This window comes from Equus przewalskii, chromosome 9, assembly GCF_037783145.1.
Source record: "Equus przewalskii isolate Varuska chromosome 9, EquPr2, whole genome shotgun sequence".
Lineage (NCBI taxonomy): Eukaryota > Metazoa > Chordata > Mammalia > Perissodactyla > Equidae > Equus > Equus przewalskii.
This window is the reverse complement of record NC_091839.1, coordinates 7,501,328-7,526,099: the sequence shown is the minus strand read 5'-3', so window position 1 is coordinate 7,526,099 and position 24,772 is coordinate 7,501,328. Positions and strand designations below refer to the sequence as shown.

Below are 24,772 nucleotides of genomic sequence, written 5' to 3'. Positions count from 1 at the left end.
GACTCTGCCCTAAGGGACACTACCAACCCTGAAATTCATTCCAAAAACAGCTTTGTGCTTTTTTGCTTGCACGTACCCTTTATCCTACCACTCAAATATCTGACTCCCGATTTGGTGACCATCTCTCTGCAGCTAGGGTCCACGGCTATAAAGCAGGAGAAAAGACGCAGCAGCAGGGAGCCCACGGATACAGATCCTAAGAAAGGAAAGACCCTAAAATTGGCCCTTAGGCGGGCAACACGCTACTCATACCCCTCTGTGTTAAGCACCAGGCTGGGCGCTGGAGGTGGCGGAGCCCTAATAAGGAGCCCAGGCCAGGCTTCAGTGCAGGGCGACCCTGGTCAACACAGGCATCGTAGTCTTTACAGGCACAGATACACTTTTAGGGGAGATATTTAAAAAGCCCCTCATGCCAACGTTAAACCCAGAACTGCAAAAATGAAGCTCTACTCGGTAATACAACCCTACGCGGTCACAGAATCAAAAGCCTCTCCCATCACATTAGGTAACAACAGCAATGTCGTCTCAAACCCCACAGTGTCACATAGCCCGCATCAGAGCCGACCACAGTCACCCCAAAGGTCCCGCATCCGAGCAGGGACACACAGCACAATCACGCACCTGTCATGGCCTCATCACAGCGCACACAGCCGTGTCGTCCCCGCCACAAACGCTCACACTTAAACACGCATACATACGCCTGAGCTCCGCGCTCCGCACGCCCGTCTGCGCCATGGGGCCTCGGGGATTCCTCACCTGAGCGCCCGCCGCGCCCAGACTCCCTTGCCCACTCGGAGCGCGACGACTTTTGAGGGTTTCGCAGGAGAACCAGACAGGCAAAGTTGTTTCCAAAAGCGGCCGGGGGGCTGTGGGAAATGTAGTTCAAGGCCGGAAAAACCCGGATGTCGAGAAGGCGCGCCGAGGCCGCGGCCGCGAAGACGGAGCCGCGGAGACACTTGGGAGGTGCAGCCAGCGCCGAGTACGCAGGCGCAAGCGGCTGGCCAGTGGTCCAAGGTGAGGCTGGTCGGCCGGGTGGGCTCTGAGGAGGGCGTTGGTGGCGGGACCCGCGGGGATGCCGAGGAGGGACCGTGGGCTGGAGAAAACGACGAGGAAGGAAGAGGGAACCTGGGCGGAGAAGGACGAGGAGGAAAGCGAGAGTCTGGGCCCTAGAGAAAGCGAGGAGTGAAGCTAGAACCCAGGCAGGGCAGGGAACCGGGAGCCAGGGCCGGGGAGCGCCCGAGAGGGAACGGGAGTCCAGGCTGGGGAGCGCCGAGGAGGGACCTGGAAGTCCGAGGCGGGTGGGAGCTCGGCGGGCAGGAATTTTGTCTGATTTTTCCCGGTGAGGAATCCCCAGCTCTCGGAGGGCGGCCTGGCACGCACAGGCACACGCAGTTCGTATAGCTTTTTGTGCCTGTGCTTGTGTGTGTTTGGGCATGTGGTGCTCCGTGTAACGTTGTGGAACCGATTGTTTATGAAAGTAGTAGGTCTCTGCCTGTGTCTGATTTTTAAATTAGGTGCCAGCCGAGTTGTGTTTGAGACTGTCTGCAACTTTGGAGAAGCGACAATATGGGGTTTATAAGTAAAACTTTGTTACTTTGTGTAGAAGTATGTATGGGCTGTGTGAGATTATGCGTGACATGCGTGCCTGTGGGATTGTGATTGTGTAGTGGATGATATAACTGAGTATGTCTAATTTTTGAAGTATTTTGTGTGCACAATCCAAAGTGACTATGATTGTGGCTCATTGTGTGGGATGAAGTGCTTGAGAAATTGGATGTGTGACTAGTTAAGTATGTATTGTTTAGATTATCTAAACATGGGCCATTTTATATGCTTCAGAATTTGACTCTGTGGCAATTAGACAAGTAGAATAAATAGAGATTTTAAAAATGGAGGGGATGAGATAAAATTTAAATGATTTTCAGATGGCAGGATAGTATATTGGGAAACCCCATATGGACTATCCAGAATGTTCACTGTAGTAATCAGTACTTCAAACTCTCTCTCCTCCTGGAAGCTTGCAGTGCTTCCAGTTTCTTCTCTAATTTCTCAACCTCTATTTTGTCTCTACTTCCTCTAGGTGGGTAGTCTCCAGCTGGAATGGATTGGGAACTGGAAAAGGGAAGAGACGTCAGGGACAAGAAGAGGCTAACATGACTGGTACTATTATAATTTAGTGTAAGTCGTCTTTTACCTTCTGAAAGAACCTCCTGCTGGGAACTTCCGGAGATACACTGCCCTTCTGGGCACAGACACTTCTCCAGCTGCCTCTTCAGTGCTTCCTCTGGGCATGCAGTGGCCCACCTGGCTGGTCTGGTCTCTCCAGTTAGTCCTCTTGGACAGGATCCAAGCCAGCCTAGACAGGCTCCATCCATGGGTTCCCCATCCAGAGCTCAGGTGAGAATTCACCATCTCAGCCACTTTGCCCTCCCAAATCCTGGAAGCATGTACTTTTCCCCCCACAATTCTCCCACCACTTTGGTTCCTACTGGCATGAGGGTCTGAAAGGCCTCTTGTTTATTATAAGGAAGGGAGAAGCACTCACTTTTCTTCCCTCTGTAAAGCTATGTTCTAAAAACCATTTACTCCTTTACTGAGATATTCCCTTCTCTCAGCCTCTCCAGCCTCTTGAAGTAGGAGTGAAACTAATGGTAGCAAAACTTTATAGTTAGCTGCTCTACAAGACTTCATTTTTAAATGAGGAACACTTAGAAACTTGTTTTGCTCACCATCTTTGGGACATCTGCTGAAACAGGCCGAAAAATTTCTTTGTTACCATTCTGTTAAAAACAAACAATGATAGCAATTAGAAAACTCAGTTTTGCTGGAAAAAAAAAGTTAAATCAGTAGGCTTCACAGATATGTGTTTGTGCATATGTGTATATATATGTATCAGAAAACTATGGCAAGTGGCCAGTGGCCATCAAAAATATGAGATACAAAGGATGTATAGAAAGATTTGTTTTAATTAATCCTAAGGGACTCAAAAATCAACTTAGATAAAAGAACAGGAAGACACAATATAATAAAATGTCAAAACTCCCTAACATTTCATGCAGTTCCAGTAAAATTTTTGAACTTTCTGAAGTTCTTAGGAGAAAATGAACAAGCCAGAAATTCTGAGAGAAAAATAAAGGAGGGAGAAGTAGGCCTAGTTGATATTAAAATTGTTTGAAAACTGTAATAACTACAGAGTAATCTTGGCAATTAAATGCACAGATCAGTGGAACTAAATATGAAGTCCAGATCTACTCAAATGTATAAAGGAAATAAAGTATGTGATAAAGATGGCAGTTTTGATGAGTGGAGGAAATATAGATTACTGAATACCTGATGGTACTAAACCAGATGGCCCAATAATCTTTTTTTTAAGTTATTTTTGCATGGGAAGAATGCAAATTCAAATGAGAAACTATAAAAAATTAAGTAAATACAGGATTAATCTCCTTCTTTTAAATAAGATCAATCCAGAAAATAAAAATAACCTAACAGAAAAGTGAAAGAATTAGACCTTTCACAGATAAGAAACTAAAGATGTTTTGTGACTTATAAAAAGCAGCCTATCTTCTTCCATAATAAAAAAAATAAAAATTAGAACCACAATTTATACCTAGTAGATAGGCAGGCATCAAGAAGTTTGTATCATAGTATATATTAGCATACAGAGTGACAGGTATTCCGATATATTGCAGATGGTGGTATAAATGGTAGAGCCTTAATGGAGAGCAGGTTGGAGGTAGTTAATAACAGTAGTCTGCTTAGGAGAGAAAAGATGGTGCTGGAGAGGAGGGGAGCTTGCCCAGAACCTAACCTGTTGCCCCAAGAGCCTGTATCTCTGGCTTTGGGGATAAAATAAGATTTGCCTGGCTCATTCTCCCCACTGTATTTATGTGGGATGTGCAGAGTGGACGAGGGCCAAAGCAAGGGAAACGGAGGCAATTTTAATTGAGTCGTAAATCATAAGAGAGCTATAAGGCATGTGGGGTGCATGTGGCTTCTTTTCATCTTGGCTTTGCCTTCTTAGGAACTGCCCCTTTTCTAAAGAGGAGCCCAAAGGAAGACTGGTCATCTTTTGCAAATCTCAAAACCATGGCTCAGGTGAGGTGATGGTTCCTCTCTCTTTTCTTTTTATTTTTTTAAAGGACATTTGAGCATTTGCCTTTCTTGTTCTGAAATCCTCCTGGCCTATCTTCCCCTTCAGGCAAGTGGTCCCATTTCTTCCCATATTGAACAAATAAGCCTTTACCTTCCACAAGTGCTCCTTCTAATTTTAATCAGCGTTCACACATTAAGTGGGTATATCATTCAACATCTTTCTCAATCTTCTCCCGGAAGCAATGCTGGGACAAAAGTGCATTTCCTCAAATTTAATGAGACTGTATTACCGCATGACCTTGTCTAGATAAAAACAGTCAAGATGGAGAGGGAATTGATAGATTGCTATTAAGAAGTGGCGAGAAGTCCTGTCTTGAGGCTTCGAGAATAGAGCTATGCTTGGCAGATTGTACAAAGAACTGAGAATTCTGTATTTCTCCTGTCTGCTCCTTCAGTTTTGCTCATAGCTGCAAACAATTCCTAAAAATCTGTGGCCTGCCGGTAACACTCCCCCAGTATGCTAATTGTGTTAAGATTTATTCCTATTTTTAAATTTCCTCTGATTTTTTTATTTGGATGCATGGGAAGTAAATATATATGCTTAAATCACCATACTGAAGTAGGAGTGTAACTCCTGAAATATTCTGCTCTTGGTTCATACTCTCTCCTGGTTCTTTCTTTCAGAAAATTTATCTTTATATCTGGACCTCTTAAATACTGGTGTTCTTATTCTGTATTGGTTCTCTTCTCTTTACAGTCTCGTCTTCCTATTCACAATCTACCACTATTATTCTAATGATGCTCAAGTAATTTTAATCCTAAACCTCTGGCCTGAGTGTCAAAATCATGTCCATCTTCCAACGAAATATCCCCACCTGATGTTCCACAGGTACTTCAGGCACATGGTCAAGATTTACCTCATTATGTCCTGCCCATCCTATTTTATTTTTGTTTTTTTCCCAACCTGCTTATGTCCCCAGCCCCTACCCACCTGCTAGTACAGCTAACTTGAGTTAAATGTCTCCTCTTTCACCACACAATCATTTAGTGAAGAATCTTATTCCTATACCACAGGTCCCTTCATCCCCACTGATACCATCTTTATTTGGGTGCCTCGCTCATAGTGGTCATTCATCTTCTCATTTAACACCTTTGCCCCTTTTCCAGTCCTCCACGTGCTCACCCCAGTGCTCACTTACAGATCTTTGTGTTTCTTGTGCTTTTCTGTTTAACTTTTGTGTGTGTGGTAAAATATACATAACAAAATTTTACCATTTTAACCATTTTTAAGTGTGTAATTCAGTGCTACTAGGTATAGTCACAATGTTGTGTAACAGTCACCACTGTCTAGTTCCCAAACTTTTTCAGCATCCCAAACAGAAACTCTGTACCAATAACATTAAATAACTACTCTTACGGTTTTTATAGCATCAGACCCAAAGCACGTTAAAGGAATGTATAAAAACAATCCATTACGGGAGAAGAAAATGTTAAAATGCTCAAGTTTAAATTCAAGAATAGGAATTATTAATAATAGTTTTCCAGGGGCTGGCCCTGTGGCCGAGTGGTTAAGTTCATGCGCTCTGCTGCAGGTGGCGCAGTGTTTCATTGGTTTGAATCCTGGGCACGGACATGGCATTGCTCATCAAACCACGCTGAGGTAGCGTCCCACATGCCACAACTAGAAGGACCCACAACGAAGAATATACAACTATGTACCGGGGGGCTTTGGGGAGAAAAAGGAAAAAAATAAAATAAATAAATAAATAAATAATAGTTTTCCAACTCACATCTCCTTTTATTTAGATCTTTAAATTCTCTTAGTAATGTTTTGTTGTTTCACTGTAAGAGTGTTGCAAATATTTTGTTATTTTAATCCCTAGGTATTTTTTTATGCTATTGCAAATGCTACTCATTTTTATCTCAAATTTCCATCATTTATTGCTAGTATATGAAAATGCAATTGATTTTTGTATATTGACCAGTCTTTCTAAATTCACGTAATAGTTTTAGTAATTTTTTTATAGATGCTTTAGGATTTTCTACATAGACAATCATATGTGAATAATGACTATTTTCCTTCTTGCTTTTGAATCCATATTCCTTTTATTTCTGTCTTGCTTTACTACATTGTTTAGAACCAGTGCAATGTTGAGTAGAAGTGTGAGAACAGACATTTTTGCCGTGTTGCTGACTTAGGGGAAAAGCATTCAGTCTTTCACTATTAAGTATGATATTAGCAAAAGGTTTTACATAGATGCTCTTTATCAGGTAAAAGAAGTGCTAGTTTGCTGATAGTTTTTATCACGAATGGGTGCTGAATTTTGTCAGAGGTTTTTCTACATGTATTGGTTTTTCTGCATGATATATGGCTTTTTTCTTTTTTCTAATAACATGATGAATTATATTGATTGATTTTGAAGTGTTAAACCAACTTAGTAGCCCTAGTATTATTTTTTTATACATTGTTTGATGAATTTGTTAATACGTTGTTAAGGATTCTTTTGTCTGTTGTTCGTAAAGAATTTGGTCTGTAGTTTTTCTTTTAATATCTTTGTTTAGTTTTGGTATCAGCGTAATGCTGTCTTATAAATGAGTTGGAAAGTATTCTCTCATCTTTTTTTCTGAAAGAATTTGTGCAGAAGTGGTATTATTTCTTCATTAAATGTTTGTTAGAATTCACCGGTGAAGTCATCTGAGCCTGGAGATTTCTTCGTGAGAAGGTGTTTAACTAGCAGTTCAATTTCCTTAATAGAATTAGGGCTATTCAGGTTATCAATTTTTTTATTCAGTGAGCTTTTATAATTTGTGTCTTTCAAAGAATTTGTCCGTTTCATCTAAGTTATAAATTTATTGGCATAAAGTTGTTCAAAATATATTCTTTTTACCCTTTTGATGTTTGTAAAAATAGGTAGCAATGCCCCTCTTTCGTTCCTGTTATTGACAGTTTGTGTCTCTTACCTTTTTCCTTGGTCATTTGGCTAGAGGTTTATCAATTTCATTGATCTTTTCAAAGTACCAGCTTTTGATTTCATTGATTCCCTCCATTGTGTTCCTGTTTCCTGTTTCTTCCCTCCTGCTGTTACATTTTTTATTTCCTTTCCTTTTCGCCACTTTGGGTTTAATTAACTCTTTTTCTAGTTTTGTGAATAGAAGCTTATATCATTGATATAAGATCTTTATTTTTTTCTAATAGAACATTTAATGTTATAAATTTCCCTCTAAGCACTATTTAAGTAGCCTTCAACAAATTTTGACATGTTGTATTTTCATTTTCTTTTAGTTGAAAATATCTTCTAATTTCTCATGATTTCTTTCTTGACCCATTGGTTTTTTAGAAGTTATATTTAATTTCCAGATATTTGAGGATTTTCCAAATATCTGTCTGTTACTGATTTCTAGTTTAATTCTGTTGCGATCGGACAACATACCCTATATAAATCTTCTTAAATTTGTGGAGACTTCTTTTGTAGCACAGATTATGGTTTAACTTGAATGTTCTGTGTGCACTTATAAAAAATGTATTCTAGTATTATTAGGTGGAGTATTTTCTAAATAATCAGGTCAAATTGGTTGATTCTGATGGTCTTCTATATCCTTATTGATTTTCAGTCTATTTGTTATAGCAATGAGTGAGAGAGGAAAGTTGAAATCTTCAATTATAATCGTGGCTTTGTTTATTTTTCCTTTTCAATCTATCAGTTTTTACTTACCGTATTTTGAAGTTCTGTTTCTTTCCTATTTTCCCAATGTTTTTTATTGTTGTTCCTTTTTTCTCTTTTCTTGTTTTCTTTTGGATTGAGAAACTTTTTTATGATTCCATTTTTTCTCTATTATTCACTTATTAGAAGTATATCTTTGTTTTATTTTTTTAGTGGTTGCCCTAGGCCTAGGGGTTGGCAAGCTATCATCTGAGGGCTCAATCAGGCATGCCACTTGGTTTTGTAACTAAAGTTTCATTGGGATGCAGCCAGTTGCCAAAGCATTTTGGATAGCTTATGTTGCTCTCTTTCAAGTACCCTGCTCTTTCCTTCTTCAATGGCTAATGTGTTGTTGCTCCCATCTATTGGATTTTTCATATCTCATATTTTTCTTCTCTACAAGTTCTACATGATCCTTTTTCATATCTTCAGTTTCTCTCGTCATGTTCATCTTTTCCTCTACATTCTTGAGCTTATGGAGCAAGACCCAGTTTAACATCTTTATTTGCTAAATCCATCACCTCTGTTATTTCTGGTTTTGTTTTTGTTTGTTTTTTTCTTCCTCCTGAATATAGATCCCATTTTCCTGCTTCTTTGCTTGCCTGGAAATTTTTTACTTGAATTTTAAATTGCTGCATGCTGTATTTTGTTGTGTTCCTTTAAAGAGTTCAGTTACCTCATATCGTTTTGACCCTTTTAAGGCTTGCATTTAAGCTTTTGTTGGTGTAGAGCAGCATTTGGTCTAAGGCTAATTTAGTCCCATTACTGAGGTCAGCAACCTATACCCCATGCGCCAGATCCAGCCTGCTGCCTGTTTTTTAAATAAAAGTTATATTGGAACACAGTCACACTTACTTGCTTATATATTGTCCATGACTGCTTTTGCACTACAGTTACAGAGTGGTTGTAGCAGAGACGATATGGCCCGCAAAGCCTGGAATATTTGCTATCTGGCCCTTTACATGAATAGTTTGCCAACCCCTGCTCTGCCAAAGCCTGTGTGGTATCAGGTCACTCTACTCTGGCTGGTGGGAGAACAAACTGTTCCCACGCCTGTTTGAGCTCTGGGAATTGTTCGCCCTATTACTTTCCTCTGATTCTTTCCCCCGCTTCATGGAGTTTCATTCCCTGTCTTTGCAGGTCAGTCTTCAGCCGTAGATTCACGGAGATCACTCTGCAGCTGTCTAGAGTGGTCTCTCTCTGCTGCTTCCTCCTCTTCAGTATTTTGCCTGGCAGTTCTTGCCATCTTGGACTCTTCAAATTCTCATTTCTGTTTCTTTAACTCAGGGTGACTGCCGGGCTCTGTTTCTGGTTCCCCTCCCTGGCCTGGGACCCAGAAACTACTTTTAGGCAGGAAGCTGGGGCAGTCATAGAACCTACTTTGTTTTCCCTTCTTTCAGGGGTCACCATTCTATGCTGTCAGCTGGCCAGTACTTGAAAACAGATGTTTAATCTATTTTATACAGTTCTTTAGTTGTTTATGGCAAAAGAGAATCTCTTTAGCAGTTAAATTCCATAGAAATGGAAGTGAGTATTGATTTGTTTTGTTTTATTGGACAGTAAAACTGGCTGAAAGCAAACCTCAAACTGTAGACTGTCAGATTTGTAGCAGCTTGAATGCCTGCTCTGTTTCTTTCACGTTTAATCAGGGTGCTTGGATTCTGGCCCGTGCATGCCTAACTGAGATATCAGCCAAAGGTGTGAACAAAGTCTATTCAAAGTCCTTGGGGCCCCCTCTCTGGCTTCCGTTTCTGTGGGATTTCCCTACTTCCTTTCCAGCTGCTCCTGTTGTACTAAACTCGGTCTTTTGGTTCTTCAAGCCTGTAAGACCATGGATTGATTTCCACCTGAATTTTATTTGCCACACAGGGTGTCTCCTGGGACCTGCCCTCCGGCTACAAGTGGTGTGAATTGACAGTTCTGTTGCTCTTCTGTTCTCCCAAGTGTAAACCCTCCTCTCCAGTTTCTGTCTGTTTGGGTCACTTTGCAGTGCTTTCAGATTGTTGCTTTTTATATTTTATCTGGAGTTTATAGGTGTTATCTGCAGTAACAGTCAAGTAAGAGCTACTCTGCCATTCTCGAGGCAGAACCCCAAACTCACCCATATTTTTTAATCAACTTTATTGAGGTATAATTTACATACAATAAAAAGCACCCACATTAAGTGCAGAGTTCATGAACTTTGAAAAGTTAGATCTGTGTATGTATAGATCTATGTAATCACCACAACCGTCAAGATTACAAAATTTCCAGTACTCCCAAAAGTTCCCACATGCCCCCGGTTGCTCCATTGCCACACCCAGCCTTCAGTAATCATGTGTCTTTCTTCTTCTAAAGTTCATATAAATGGGATAATAGAATATGTACTTTTTGGGGGATTGGCCTATTTAACTCAACATAATGTTTTTGAAATTCATTTATGTTATTGTGTATATTAAAACATTCCTTGTATTGCTGAGGAGTATTCCAGTATGTGAATATCCCACAACTTCTTTACTCACTTTTTGATAGATTTTTTTTTCTACTTTTAGACTATTTAAATGATACTACTGTGAGCATTTGCATAGAAATCTTTGTGTGGACTATATTTTCATTTCTTGTGGGTAAATACCTAGGTGTGGAATCAGTGGGTTGTATAAAAAATGTGTGTTTAAATTTACAAGAAAATGCCAAACTGTTATGCAAAGTGGTTGTGCCATTTTACATTCCCACCGGCAATGTATGAAAGTTACAGCAGCTTTGTATCCTCACCAATATTTGGTATGGTCATTTTTTAATTTCAGTTATTCTAGTGGGTGTGTAATGGTATTTCATTATTGTTTTAATTTTCATTTCCCTGGTATGATTTAAAATGGTGAGCATTTTTTATTTTGCTTATTTGTCATTTATATATCTTCTGAGTTTCTTCAGATCTTTTGCCAATTTTTAATTGGATTGGTTGTCTTGTGCTGTGAGAGTTCTTTATATTTTCTAGATGCAGGTCTTTTGTCAGATAAAAGTACTGTGAATATCTTTTCCCAGTCTATGACTTGATTTTTTATTTTCTTAATGGTGTCTTTCAGAGCTGAAGTTTTAAATTTTGACAAAAATCCAGTTCATCAGGTTTTTAAATTTTATGATCCATGCTTTTTGTGTTCTACCTCAGAAATCTTTGCATACTCCAAGGTGGACATATTTTAATCTTTGTTTATAAGAATGCTTAAAAGCATATAAGTATTATGGTTTTAGGTTTCCTTTTAAGTGGTGAATGATCCATTTCAACATAATTCTTTTGTATACTATAAGGTAAGAGTTGAGGTTCCTTGTTTTTGTTTTAATGGATATCCAGTTTTTCCAGAGTCATTTGTGAAAAGACATCCTTTCTCTACTGAATTATCCTAGAGCCTTTGTTGACAGTCATTTGACCATATATCCATAGTTGTATTTCTGTAGTATGTTTCATTGATTTGTATATTTTTGCTTTCCCTAGTATAACACAGTTTTGATTAGTGTATTAAGTCCTGATATTAGGTAATGTGAATCTTCCAACTCTGTCTTTTTTGGACTTGTTTTAGATTTTCTAGGTGTTTTATATTTCCATGTAAATTTTAGAATCAACTTATTGATTTCTGTAAAACAAGCTACTTGGATTCCGATTGGTTTTCAAGACTTTATAGATTGGTTGGAGATAATTGGTGTGTTAACGGTAGTAAATCTTCCAGTCTGTAAACCTGGTGTATCTCCATGTTTATTTAGGTCTTTCTCTATTTTTCTCAGCGGTGTTTTGTAGTTTTCAGTGTACAGGTCTTGCAAATATTCGTTAATTTTATTCTTTAATTTCATTTTCAATTGTTTGTTGTTAGTATATAAAAAAATTGATTTTTGTATTTTGATGTAAGTATTCTATGACCTTGCTAAATTCACTTATTGTTTCTAGTACTCTTTGCTGTATATTCCTTGGGACTTTCTACATATCTGGTCACGTTATCTGTAAATACAGTTTGCCTTCTCCCCTTCCAGTCTGTAGCCTTCTATTTCTTTTTCATTCTTTATGTATTGTCTACAGTGTTGAATAGAATTGGTGAGACACCCTTTTCTTGATCCAGATTTTAGGGGGAAAACAGTCGTTCACCATTAAGTACAATGTTAGCTGTAAGTGTTTTGTAGTTGCATTTCATCAGGTTGAGGAAATTCTTTTTTTTTTTTAATTTATTTTATTTAATATTTAAAAAAAAAAATTTTGTGAGGAAGATTGTCCCTGAGCTAACATCTGTGCCAATATTCCTCTATTTTGTATGTGGGACACTTCCACAGCATGGCCCAGTGAGCACTGTGTAGGTCTGTGCCTGGGATCTGAACCCACAAACCCCAGGCTGCAAAAGCAGAGCGTACGAACTTAACCACTATACCACCGGGCCAGCCCTGTTTCCATTTTTACTTTTGGGAGTTTTTGATATAAATAGATGTTAAATTTTATCTAATGATTTTTCTTCATTTGAAATGATTATGTAGTTTTTCTCCTACTTTATTCTAATATTATGATGATTACATTATTGATTTTCAGATGTTATACCAACCGTGCATTCCAGGGATAAGCACCAGTTGGTCATAAGGTGTTGTGCTTTTTATATATCACCTTACTCAATTTGCTAATATTTTATGGTTTTTTATCAGTATTCTTCAAGGATACTGGTTTATAATTTTCTTTGAATGTCTTTTCCTGGTTTTGGTAACAGTGTAACATTCCCCTCATAAAATGAATTGGAAAGTGCTACCCAGTCTACTGTTTGTTTTTCCCCCCCACTGTTTTTTTTAAGAGTTAGTGTAATATTCTCATTACCTCTTAAATGTTTGATAGAATTTACCTTGAAGTCTTTTGAGCCTGGAAAATCTTTGTGGGAACTTTTTAAATTGCAAATTCAATATCTTTAATAGTTGAGTTTTCAGGTTTTTTTCTTCTGGTAACATGTTTTTTAAGTGAATATTTGTCTGTTTCATCTACATTGTATAATTTATTGCCTTTAATTTGTTTATAATCTTGTTATCTATTTAATATCTGTAGGATCTCAGAGTGGGCATATATGACATCCCTCTTAATTTCTTAATCCATCTAACTAGAGGTTTTTAAATTTTATTGATACTTTCAAGGATTTGGCTTCAGGTTTCATTGATTTTTCCCTTTTTCTTATTCATTTTCTATTTCACTGATTTTTGCTTTTATCTTTACTATTTCCTTCTACTTGCTTTAGGTTTAATTTACTCTTTTTTAAAGCTCAAGATAAAAGTTTAAATTATTGATGTTTCTTGTTTTCTAATATAAGCATTTAAACCTACAAGTTTCTCTCTTAGCCTGTTTTAATTGCATCTTCAAATTTTGATCATTTTTATTTAGTTGAAAATAGTTCATGAAAATTTTCTTTTCAATTATTCTTTGGCCCAAGATTGGTTACTTGGAAAAGGATAGTTTAATGTCCAAACGTTTGGGGCTTGTCTAGATGTGTTATTTTTATTGATATCTAATTTAGTTCAGTTGTGGTCAGAGAACATACTTTGTATGATTTGTCTTTAATCCATCAAGATTTGTTTACGTTCTGTCTTGGTGTATAGTCCATTTGCTCTTGAAAAATGTATGTGTTATGAAATTATTGAAAATTTTGGTCTATAAATATCAAATGAGTTAGGTGGTTGTCAGTATTCTAGAGTTTCTAAATCTTTACAGATTTTTTTCCCATTTTGGTCTAGTTCTTTCAGTTCCTGACAAACATTAACTGTGATTTTGGACTTTTTAAAATCTTATTCCAACTTTTGTCAATTTTTGCTTCATGTGTTTTGAAACTCTTACTTAAGTACATATACATTTGTAATTGTTAGATTTTCCTGATGTATTTACTCTTTTATCATTATGAAGTGTCCCTTTCTTGTCTGTAGTAGTAATATTCATCAACTTGAAATCTGTTTTGTCTACTTTTACTATAGCCACATCAGCTCTTCCATATTTAGTGTTTGAATATCTTTTTCCATCCTTTTACTTTCAGCATATTTGTGTCTATGGTATTTAAAATATGTCTCTTGTAGATAGAATATATTTGTCTTGCTTTTTTATACATTCTAATAATCTTGGCCTTTTTACTGGAGAGTTTAGTCCATTCATATTAATACAATTAAAGGTATAGTTAGATTTACGGCAGCCATTTTGTTATTTGTTTTCTGATTGCCTAACCTGTTGTGTTTGTGTGTTTATTTTTATCCTTTTACTTATATTTTAGGGAAATTTTAGGTTCACAGCAAAATTGACTAGAAAGTACAGAGTATTTCCATTTACCCCCTACTCCTACATATTCGTAGCCTCTCCCATACCAACATCTCGCCTCAGAGTGGTACATTTCTTACAATCAATAAATCTACATTGACACATCATTATCACCCAAAGTCTGTAGTTTCCATTAGGGTTCACTCTTGATATTGTTTATTCTGTGGATTTTGACAAATATGACATGTATCCACCATTATAGAATTACACAGAATAGTTTCACTGCCCTAAAAATCCTCCCTACTCCACCTTTCATCCCTCCCTCTCCCCTAATCTTTGGCAGTGGCAACCACTGATCTTTTTACTATCTCTATAGTTTTGCCTTTTCCAGAATGTCGTATAGTTGAAATCATACAGTCTGTAGCCTTTTCAGATTGGTTTCTTATAGTTAGAAATATGCATTTAAGGTTCCTCCTAACCTGTTTATGTTCATCTGTTCCTACGTCTTCTTGTATTTTATGTCAGTCAAATATATTTTAATAATTCACTTTGATTCCTGTGTTGCCTTTTTAGTTATATCTGTTTGCATTGTGTTTTTTTTTTTTTGGTTGCTTTAGGGATTGCAATATGCACCTTTAACTTATTATGATTTACTTAGAGATGATACTGAATTACTTAAGGTAAAATACCTCAATCTTGCAACATTATATTTCTACTTACTGACCTCTCCATCTTCTGTTCTTTTGTTTGCCATGTATGTGATATTTATGCTTGTAATAAATGGTGCTAGAATGCTTATTCTAAGCGAAGAGTCTACAACTCACAGGCCAAATCCAACCTGCTGCCTGCTTTTGTACAGATTATGAGTTAGGAACGGTTTTTATAGTTCAAATGTTTGAAAAAAATGCAAAAGCAAAATATTCCTGACCTATGAAAGTTTTATGAAATTCACATTTTAGTGTCCATGCATGCAGTTTTATAGAAACAGAACTTTGGTCATTCATTTTGCATACTGCTGTGGTTGCTTTCGTGCTAAAACAACATAAAATGTTGACCAACCCCTGCCTGAAACAGTGGTGTCTTTTAAAGAAGGAAGGAAATGAGTATTTATGGTCTTTTATATGTAACTTTTCTCATCCTCTTCATTCCTTCCTAAAGACCTTAGTTATCATCTGATGTCATTTGTACATTCAGCCTGAAGCAATTCCTTTACTGTTTTTGATGGTCAGTTTGATAGTGGTGAATTCTCTCAGATTTTATCTGAGAATAGCTTTATGTTGCCTTTGTTTGTAATAGATAATTTTGTTGAATATAGAATTCTTGGTTGACGTTATCTTTGGCTTTTAGCTATTTGATTAGGATTTTCCAAGTGTGGTTTCTTTGGTTTTTATCCTTTTGGGGTTCATTAAGCTTTTTCAGTATGTAAGTTAAAGTTTTTAGTAACTGTAAATGTGTTGGGCCATTATTTCCTTAAAAGTTTTTCAGACCCTTTCTTTTTCTCTCTTTCAGGGATTCCAATTACATCTGTATTGGATTACTTTGAAATTGACCCACGGATCTGTGGGTGAATAGATCTGTGTAATTCTATTAGTTTTTTCTTATTCTTTTTTCTTTCTGTTCAGATTGCTTAATTTCTGTAGATCTATTTACGAAGTTACTGGTTCTTCCTTTTTCTATTTCTGGTCTGCTGTTGAGCCTATTTAGTGAATTTTCCATTGCAGTTCTTGTACTTTTCAGGTCTAGAATTTTCATTTGGTGCTATTTGCATAGTTTACATTTTGAGGTCCCATGCCAAGTTTTCTGTTACTTTTTTGAACACATTTAGAATATTTGAAGGCTTTTCTGACAAAATCCAACATCAGGACCCACTAGGATTTAGTTTCCATGATTGACATTTTCTTATAATGGGTCATATTCGCTCTCCTTTTTTGTTTTGTTTGTAGGCCTAGTAATTTTTGCTAGAAACCTAGACATCATGAATAATATAGTAATCTGAATTCTTTTATGTCTGTTTTTCAGAGGATTATTGGTTTTTTTGTTCTAGTAGGCAATTAACTTGCTTGGAATCAAACTTCACACTCTGCCCTCTGTCCCCCCCCCTCAAGTGTGAGGCAGCTGACATATCTGCTTGGTTTTTTAAGCTTCCAGCTGCTGCTGTTTGCCCTGGCCCCCAAGGGGAGGTGGGTTCTCCTTGTCTTTAAGTACTTTAACTCTCAGTCAAGGAATTGGTGCGTGTTTATACTTGATTTTGGGGGCTAATTTTCTTTAGTTCTCTTTCATCCAGGACTTCATCCCTTATACTTCCTGCTGCTTTTTCAGCCCCAACTTCTAACACATTGATCCAGTAAGCCTTCAATTTTCTTCTGCTTGAGCTGTGAGAAGGTTGTGGAATGCTGTTAATCAAAAATGCAGAAATCTCAGAATCTCACTAGGTGCACTTTTGTTTTTCAAGACTCTTTTCTGGTATCTTTCTGTCTGCTTTTTGCTAAGCCCTCTGTGATCTCACCAACAGTTGCTTAGTTTAACTATCAACCTGGAGTTCTGGCAGAGTTTATACTCAGATCCTTTCTGTAGTTCTCTCACTTCCAGAATTTATCCCTGAATCTCCAGCTCATCTGCCAGTCCTAAATTCTGTCCACCACCACCTTTGAGGAAGTAATCCATGGGGTTTTGGGTACCTTCATGCAAAAAACCAAAAACTTAACAATTCTTACCCATTGCAGTTTCTGTCCCTTAAGGATAAACTCTCCTCCAGTTTCTGCTTGCTTTGATTGCTTTCCAGTGTCTTCTGTTAGTTGTTTGTTATATAGTGTGTTCAGATTTCATAATTATTATCTGAGGGATTGTTTTCCTGACCAGTTCACTCTATTTTTGCTGGATGCCGAAACTCTCTCCCATGCATTTTATAGTCTTCCTGTATAAACACATTGATCTCAAAGGGGAAAAATTTGCCTCCTCAGTGAAGCCTGAGAAATTTTTCTGCCCTGTGACACACTGCATCCTGTAAATACTTGTGTGGTACCTGTAACACCTTCTTGCAGGTTTGTGTTTACACATACTTTCTTGAAGGTATGTCTTAACATGCTTTGAGGCTGTAGCTACTCATGAGCAGGGACAGTGTTTTGTATGTCTTGGCACCAGTAAACGAATACAGTTTTGGGTACAAAGTGACTTCACAGTAAATACTTTTAGAATATGAGTTATTAAGTAAATTTGTTGTTCCGTACGTCTACCTTGATTTTTGTTTTCGTTGCAATGTAAATCACAAAACAAGAAAAATGATAGGTTTTCTTTACAACTTTTCGTATGACTGCCACAAAGGAATAGGATTAAAACTAGTCTCCAGTATCTCATCACCTTGTTCTGATCACAGTCCAATCCATTTCAGGGATCCGTGTCATTCAAGGATGTGACTGTGGACTTCTCTCGGGAGGAGTGGCAGCACCTGGATCCTGCTCAGAAGACTCTATACATGGATGTGATGTTGGAAAACTATTGCCACCTTGTTTCTGTGGGTGAGAAAACTCTCTGTGAAACTTTAGTAGCATGCATTTCCTTTCAAAGTGCCTAAAGAATGTGTGATCTTGAATTTTAGGGATAAGAGGTGATGAATTCTTTTTGGTTATCAGGAAGGATGAATATGTCTTCACTTGCCCACTGCTAGGTGTTAAGTTTACTGTTACACAAAGGAGGAGTATCTTAAATTGTATTACTGAACATGCACCTTACTAATTTTTCAAATGTACTGAAGCCTAAGCAACTTAATCCAAATCTTCCCTTATCAGGGTGTCACATGACCAAGCCTGAGGTGATCCTCAAGTTGGAACGAGGAGAAGAGCCATGGACATCATTTACAGGTCATACCTGCTTAGGTGAGTTTCTGACTCTCAAGCACATGAAATCTAGTGGAAAATAACTTTTAACTTTTAAAGTGGTCATGTGGTGAATGGCACCTTTGAGATATTTTGGGAGTATTTTTTAAAACCTTTGAAAAGACCTTTGTGCCTGCAAAACTTAAGTCAAACTTTCAAATATTACCCTTCCCATGTAATGCTTTTTTCCTGGGGCTGGCCCCGTGGCCAAGTGGTTAAGTTCGTGCACTCCACTGCAGGCAGCCCAGTGTTTCATTGGTTCGAATCCTGGGCGCAGACATGGCACTGCTCATCAGACCACGCTGAGGCAGCGTCCCACATGCCACAACTAGAAGGACCCACAACGAAGAATATACAACTATGTACCGGGGGGCTTTGGGGAGAAAAAGGAAAAAAATAAAGTAAAATCTTATTTTTTTCCTGAGTTTTCTTAATGTTATCAAAGGTAGTTCCCACTCTTAACTTAATCAAAATGTACTATAAGCCTTCCTTCTTTTAGATCTTTTTTCTTGATTTGTGTCTTTTTCTAGCATTCTCAGTCCTTTATCTCCTTGGATAGATTTCTTTCAGGCATTCTTAAGTCTATCTTTAAAAAAGAGAAAATTTTTGGTTAATGTTTCTCTTCCTAGTTGCTTTCTATTTTCTTTCTTTCTCTTTGTTTTATGTTACCTCAGATTTGTTTTCTGTGCTAAGTCTAAGTTCCCATTCTTAACTACAAATCTAGTCATTAATTTTAAAACTTGCTTGTCTTGGCCCAGACTGATAATTCCACAGTTACCATTTTCTTCCATTAAACTTTCATGGTTCATTTTGTATGGCTGATCATTCCTGAAATCTGCTGTTGGTTTGGGTAAAACACTAACTCGCTCTTTTCCTGATTCCCTGAGTGATTACTGTTTCCAGCTTGGTCTGTTTTCTTCAGCACTGTGGCCATATTGCCTGGAACAAAGCCTGCACATAATAGTCAACACATTTTTTTTTTAATGAATATTTTTTCACTGGACTCTCACTCTTATTTCTCTGATTTGTCCTCAAGGGATCTGCTCTTAAATTATAGTAATCTCATCCATTCTCAGCACTTAAGGTCTTTGTTTTATGTAGATGCCTCTGACACTGGCATATTTAGCCCATTTTCCCCACCTTTAATCCTTTAGGAATTCTACACTCTAATGTCTCACCTATTTTGTGACAATATGTTGGAAATGAAAATTACTAACTTTCCTAGCTCTTAAATTCTTTCCCATTATCTATTTCCAAATTATTTTTTCTTGCCGTGATATCAGCTTGATTCTTCTGTCTCTGTCATCATCTCGTGTGGATCTCTTCGCAATTTGTATTGTTTATCAGCCTGTGAAACATAGTTTACATCCTCTCATATTTTTATTTCTCACATCATACAAAATGACAGCTATCTTATTTCATATCTTGACTACTGTAATAACAATTTGGCTTTGCTAGAATTTGTCCTAATTCTTTCTCTTTATATTGTTACTTTCCTGACATGATATATCATCATTTGTTCCCTAATATATGAAATTGAAATTCTTCTTCATTCAAGGACTACCATAATAAGCCCTCATCTGGGCTTTTTGAGTTTATTTCTCTCTCTCTTTGGAAAACTCTTGCTAATTTCCACTTTGTATAGTCTCCTAATGTTCTCCATACATGTAGGATTTGTCATGATATCTATATTTGTCATTGTGTTGTGTTCTGACTGCCATATACTGTATATCTTTTAAGTTAAGTCTTGAGATTTCTTCTCCATGAACTATTCTTTGACTATTCCACATCATATCCACCTTTTCTTTTTCTGAATTCCCATGCTGCTTGCTAATTACAGCACATACAATTCTTGGATATGATTATATAATTTGATACATGATTATGCATGGTTTATGCTTAAGGATTCTTTCTTCCAAAGACAAGAGACAAGATCCTCTGTTTGAATCTTCTTTGCTTATTATATAATATGTTAGATATTCAGTAGTTGCTTCATTAACTGTTTGTGGGGCTAAGGGAGATATCTTTTTCCTCCATTCAGAAAGCATATACTGGTAAGTTCCTTTCAGATGTACCTGCTCAGGCCATGGCCCTATACATTGTGATGGAATGGGTGAATTCTACCAAATACTACCTATCTGTGATACATGGTGTTAATGTAAACTCAGAAGTGTTCAAAGGAGATAACCGATAAAGTATTCCTTTCAATGAGAGAGGATTACTATCAAAGTCTGCATTTTCACAAAATATTTATGACACAGTGTAAGCTTGTAAAAAGATTTGTTAAAATGATTTTTCTAGACCACAGTTATTTTCATGTTATAAAGGAATAGTGCTTAAGGTGATGGGAAATATGTCAAGGGCTTTTGAGATCATAAAACGGTACCCTTTTCTTGAAGATTCTCTAAATATGAGTAGAAATAAGACTGGAAGACAAGCCAACTGACTAAAAGAACATGAGCAAAAAGCATGTGATTAGGAATAAGTGAGGTATTTATAGGGCAATCAATCAGTCAGTCAAACTTGTTACAGGTGAGATTTGTCAGATATGTGGACAACCCTGAAAACTTGTCTGAAGACAAAAAGTGAATCTAGGTGATGTAAAGTTTTGTTTACAAGAGAAATTCCTTGTATGTTAATATTGGAGGCAATGGAGTCAAGGAAAATATCAATTTTTGAGCCTAGATTTAACATTGTTCCACTAGATGTGGGTGATTACAAAGTAAGAGAAGTCAGATATAGTTAAAAATTTATAAGAGAAATGAAGGTCAAGGTTAATGATGATTTAGAACTAGAGTGAACAGTCTACTCTTTCTAGTCCACCATATAGAAAACTGGAGTTAAGAAATGTTATCATATTGGGGTAAGACTTGAACCAGTTTTTCTTTAAACCTAAACAAATAAGCCAGCAATTAAAACAAGGAACAGTTATAGTTGATGGTCATGAGAGTTTTGTTATTGAACAATTCTGAAAGAATTGATAGTAACAGCGATCTGAATACACCGGTGAATATACCCCTAGTCAGTTTTAAAGTTCCTGTTGGAGATGTTTTCCTAGTTCTTCCCTCACAAGAGAAAATGATTCCCAGCCATATGGAGGATTAGAACCTAGACTGTTGGATTGTTTTTCTTAACACTAGGAAATTAATTGAAGCATAGAAAGATTAATTAGCCATTGATGGCTACATAGTAGGGAGTGGTGAAACAACTGGAAGTCTTTCACCTCGCAATCAAGGGATGAGTGTATATAAGTATAGGCACTGATCTGTGTGCTCCAAAAGTAGTCGTTCCTCTAATATTTCCCCTGAACAAGCTTTTTTACTAATCTTTCTTGTCTATCCTACTTAAAGCTTAATGCCCTGGATAGGTTCACTTCGTCACCTCTGAATCCACCTATCCAGGCATCAGTCCCTCTGCCACCAGTCTTTGTCTTCTCACTGCTTCTTTTTCATTTTGCTTTCTGCATGAAGTTCTGGTGCAAAGTGCAAAAGTTACTAGCATCCATTGCTTATTTTTTCATCCTTTTCCGCACTGAAGCATAGTTTTTATTTAGGTTCTTTGTCTTTTCCCAGGCTTGGAGGCATTTGTCTTGGGTCTTTTTTGGCCTCATATGCTAGACCCTAGTACAATTACTTTCCCTAGCAAATGTGTGCAGATTCACAAATTGTTATTAATTATATTCTTTTCTAGAAGAAAATTGGAAAGCTGAAGACTTTTTAGTGAAATTCAAGGAACATCAAGATAAGTATTCTAGATCAGTTGTATTCATCAACCAGAAAAAGCTGATTAAGGAAAACAGTAATGCACATGAGAAGACATTTACTATAAGCAAAAACTCTGTTAATTCAAAAAATCTACCTCCTGAATATGATACTCATGGGAAGATTTTTAAAAATGTTTCAGAATTAATCATCAGTAATCTAAGTCCTTCAAGAAAGAGACTTAGTGAGTATAATGGATATGGGAAATCACTCCTCAGTAGTAAGCCAGAGACAGCTCACCCTGGAGTCAAATCCCATAATCAGCATGGCAGGGTTGTCAGTCATAATGAAGTGCTTATGCAGTATCATAAGATGGAAACTCCAGCACAGTCATTTGGGTGTAATGACTGTGAGAAATCTTTCCTTAAAAAAGGAGACTTAATTACACCTAATAGAGCTTACAGAAGGGAAAACCCATCTGAATATAATAAAAGGAGAAGAGCAACAAATATTGAAAAAAAACATACATGCACTGAATGTGGGAAGTCCTTCTGCAGGAAGTCAGTATTGATTCTACATCAGGGAATTCACACAGAAGAAAAACCCTATCAATGCCATCAATGTGGAAATTCATTTAGAAGAAAGTCATATCTCATTGATCATCAGAGAACTCACACAGGAGAGAAACCCTTTGTTTGTAATGAATGTGGTAAGTCCTTCCGCCTAAAGACAGCCCTCACTGATCATCAGAGAACACATACAGGGGAGAAATCATACGAATGTCCACAATGTAGGAATGCCTTCAGATTGAAGTCACACCTGATTCGTCATCAGAGAACTCATACAGGAGAGAAACCATATGAGTGTAATGACTGTGGGAAGTCCTTCCGCCAGAAGACAACACTCTCTCTCCATCAGAGAATTCATACAGGAGAGAAACCCTATATTTGTAAAGAATGTGGGAAGTCCTTTCACCAGAAGGCAAACCTTACTGTACATCAGAGAACTCATACAGGGGAAAAGCCCTATATTTGTAATGAATGTGGGAAATCCTTCTCCCAGAAGACAACCCTTGCTCTTCATGAGAAAACTCATAATGAAGAGAAACCCTACATTTGTAATGAATGTGGGAAGTCCTTCCGCCAGAAGACAACCCTCGTAGCACACCAGAGAACACATACAGGAGAAAAATCTTATGAATGTCCTCACTGTGGGAAGGCCTTTAGAATGAAGTCATACCTCATTGACCACCACAGAACTCACACAGGAGAGAAACCCTATGAATGTAATGAATGTGGGAAATCCTTCAGTCAGAAGACAAATCTCAATCTACATCAGAGAATTCATACAGGGGAGAAACCCTATATTTGTAATGAATGTGGGAAGTCCTTTCGCCAGAAAGCAACCCTCACTGTACATGAGAAAATACATACAGGGCAGAAATCCTATGAATGTCCTCAGTGTGGGAAAGCCTTTAGCAGGAAGTCATATCTTATTCATCATCAAAGAACTCATACAGGAGAGAAACCATATAAGTGTAATGAATGTGGGAAGTGCTTTCGCCAGAAGACAAATCTCATTGTACATCAGAGAACTCACACAGGGGAGAAACCCTATATTTGTAATGAGTGTGGTAAGTCCTTCAGTTATAAGAGAAACCTCATTGTCCATCAGAGAACTCACAAGGGAGAAAACTTGGAAATGCAATAAATGGTGTGATTTCTTTGTGAAGCCTTTCCAAGTTATTATAACCCTTTAGTTTTTTTTTTAAAGCATGCTTAAACATGTTCATAAGGTAACTTTAATCACAAGTGTAATGAGTTATTTATTTAAATTGCCATACCATGTAACTATCTGCTGTTTACTAGCATATAAAATGGGTATGATCATTGTTATTGAATGCTATCAGCAATGAAGCTAATTTTTTAAGTTTTCAAGTTCTGCTGACTCAGTTTATAAAAAAAATACTTCTATAATATATCCAGAGGCAAGATACAAAATGGTTATAATCATCAGTCTCCATAAGAGAAAGAAAATAGGAAGTATATTTCTCATTGCAGTCTGTAGAATAAAAAGTAGTTATTACTTCCCCAAAGATTACCACTTCTCTGGCTTAAACATCATGAAGTAGTTTTTGCATGTCTTTAAACTTTATATATATTTTATCATACATCGTGAATTCTTTTGTGTCTTGTTTCACTCAACATTTTTAAGATTCAGACATTATTGCATGTGGCAGTAGTGTATTCATTTCCATTCTGTATACTATTCCATTTTAAGAATATAATGCTATTTATCTATCCTCTTGATGGATATTTGTATTTTTTATAATTTTGTGTTGTAATAAAAATACTGCTATAAATATTCTTGTATGTGTCTTTGTGTGTGTGTATGTAATTCTGTTGAATTTATACTAAGACTGGAAATACTCAGTCCAAGGGTGTATTTAAGTTTTTTCAGCTATGGTAGAACCACCAAACCTCTCAGACCTTTCTTAGCATGAGATGATTCACTTTGGGAAGTAACAGCCCTGATTGTAATCAATGTAGAGAAAGGTCTTTAGGTCATTCAGCTGGAGAATTCCTACTGAAACAAAATCCTCATAATGTATAATCCTTATAATGTGAGAATGCTGTTAGTCATCAATACATGAATATAATAAACGTAGAAAGGCCTTTAGCTGTGGCTTAAACCTTACACAAAACCAGAGAATTCATACTGGAGGGAATCCTATAGTTGTCATGATTACAGGGGTACTTCTAGCCATAGCTTACACCTTATTCAATATCAGAGAATTCATACTAAAGAAAGGGAGATTAAGAAGGGACATAGATAAGGAAAATTTGGGAGTATAGGAGTCACAGTAGACAGAATTATGAAATATATATATATAAGTAAGCCTATGTGTAAAATAAGCTTTTTATGACTTGATTTATTTCATAAGAAATGTGGGTCTGTGAAAATCCCAAATGAAAAGTCACTGGAGATATTTTGATGTTTGAGAATTAGAAATCTGCTAGAATAATAACATCTATAGCATCTTTTCTGTGAAAATAGTAAGCTCAGCTGCAAGTTGAACAGTTACTGAAGGCCCTTCTTGGGGAGGATAACTCATAACAAATATTCACTACATACATGAAGTCGTCATATGTAATAAACATATTTAAATAAGCT

The 24,772-nt window shown here is 37.0% G+C and overlaps 1 protein-coding gene across 6 annotated transcripts; it reads left to right on the top strand.

Annotated features, from left to right (window-relative positions):
* Window positions 1-880: 880 nt before the first annotated feature.
* ZNF567 (zinc finger protein 567) lies at window positions 881-23,960 on the top strand. 6 transcript variants are annotated; one of them, XM_070557499.1, is made up of 6 exons: window positions 881-1,014; window positions 2,081-2,178; window positions 4,025-4,098; window positions 17,414-17,540; window positions 17,811-17,897; window positions 21,588-23,960. In XM_070557499.1, exons 3-6 carry the CDS (start codon window positions 4,090-4,092, stop codon window positions 23,306-23,308), a joined length of 1,944 nt encoding a protein of 647 aa, XP_070413600.1. In that variant the 5' UTR covers window positions 881-1,014; window positions 2,081-2,178; window positions 4,025-4,089; the 3' UTR covers window positions 23,309-23,960. The 6 variants fall into 6 exon arrangements, with proteins under 6 accessions (XP_070413600.1, XP_070413598.1, XP_070413602.1 ...); XM_070557497.1 differs by having other exon boundaries at window positions 2,081-2,397; XM_070557500.1 differs by having other exon boundaries at window positions 1,007-1,199.
* Window positions 23,961-24,772: the final 812 nt, after the last annotated feature.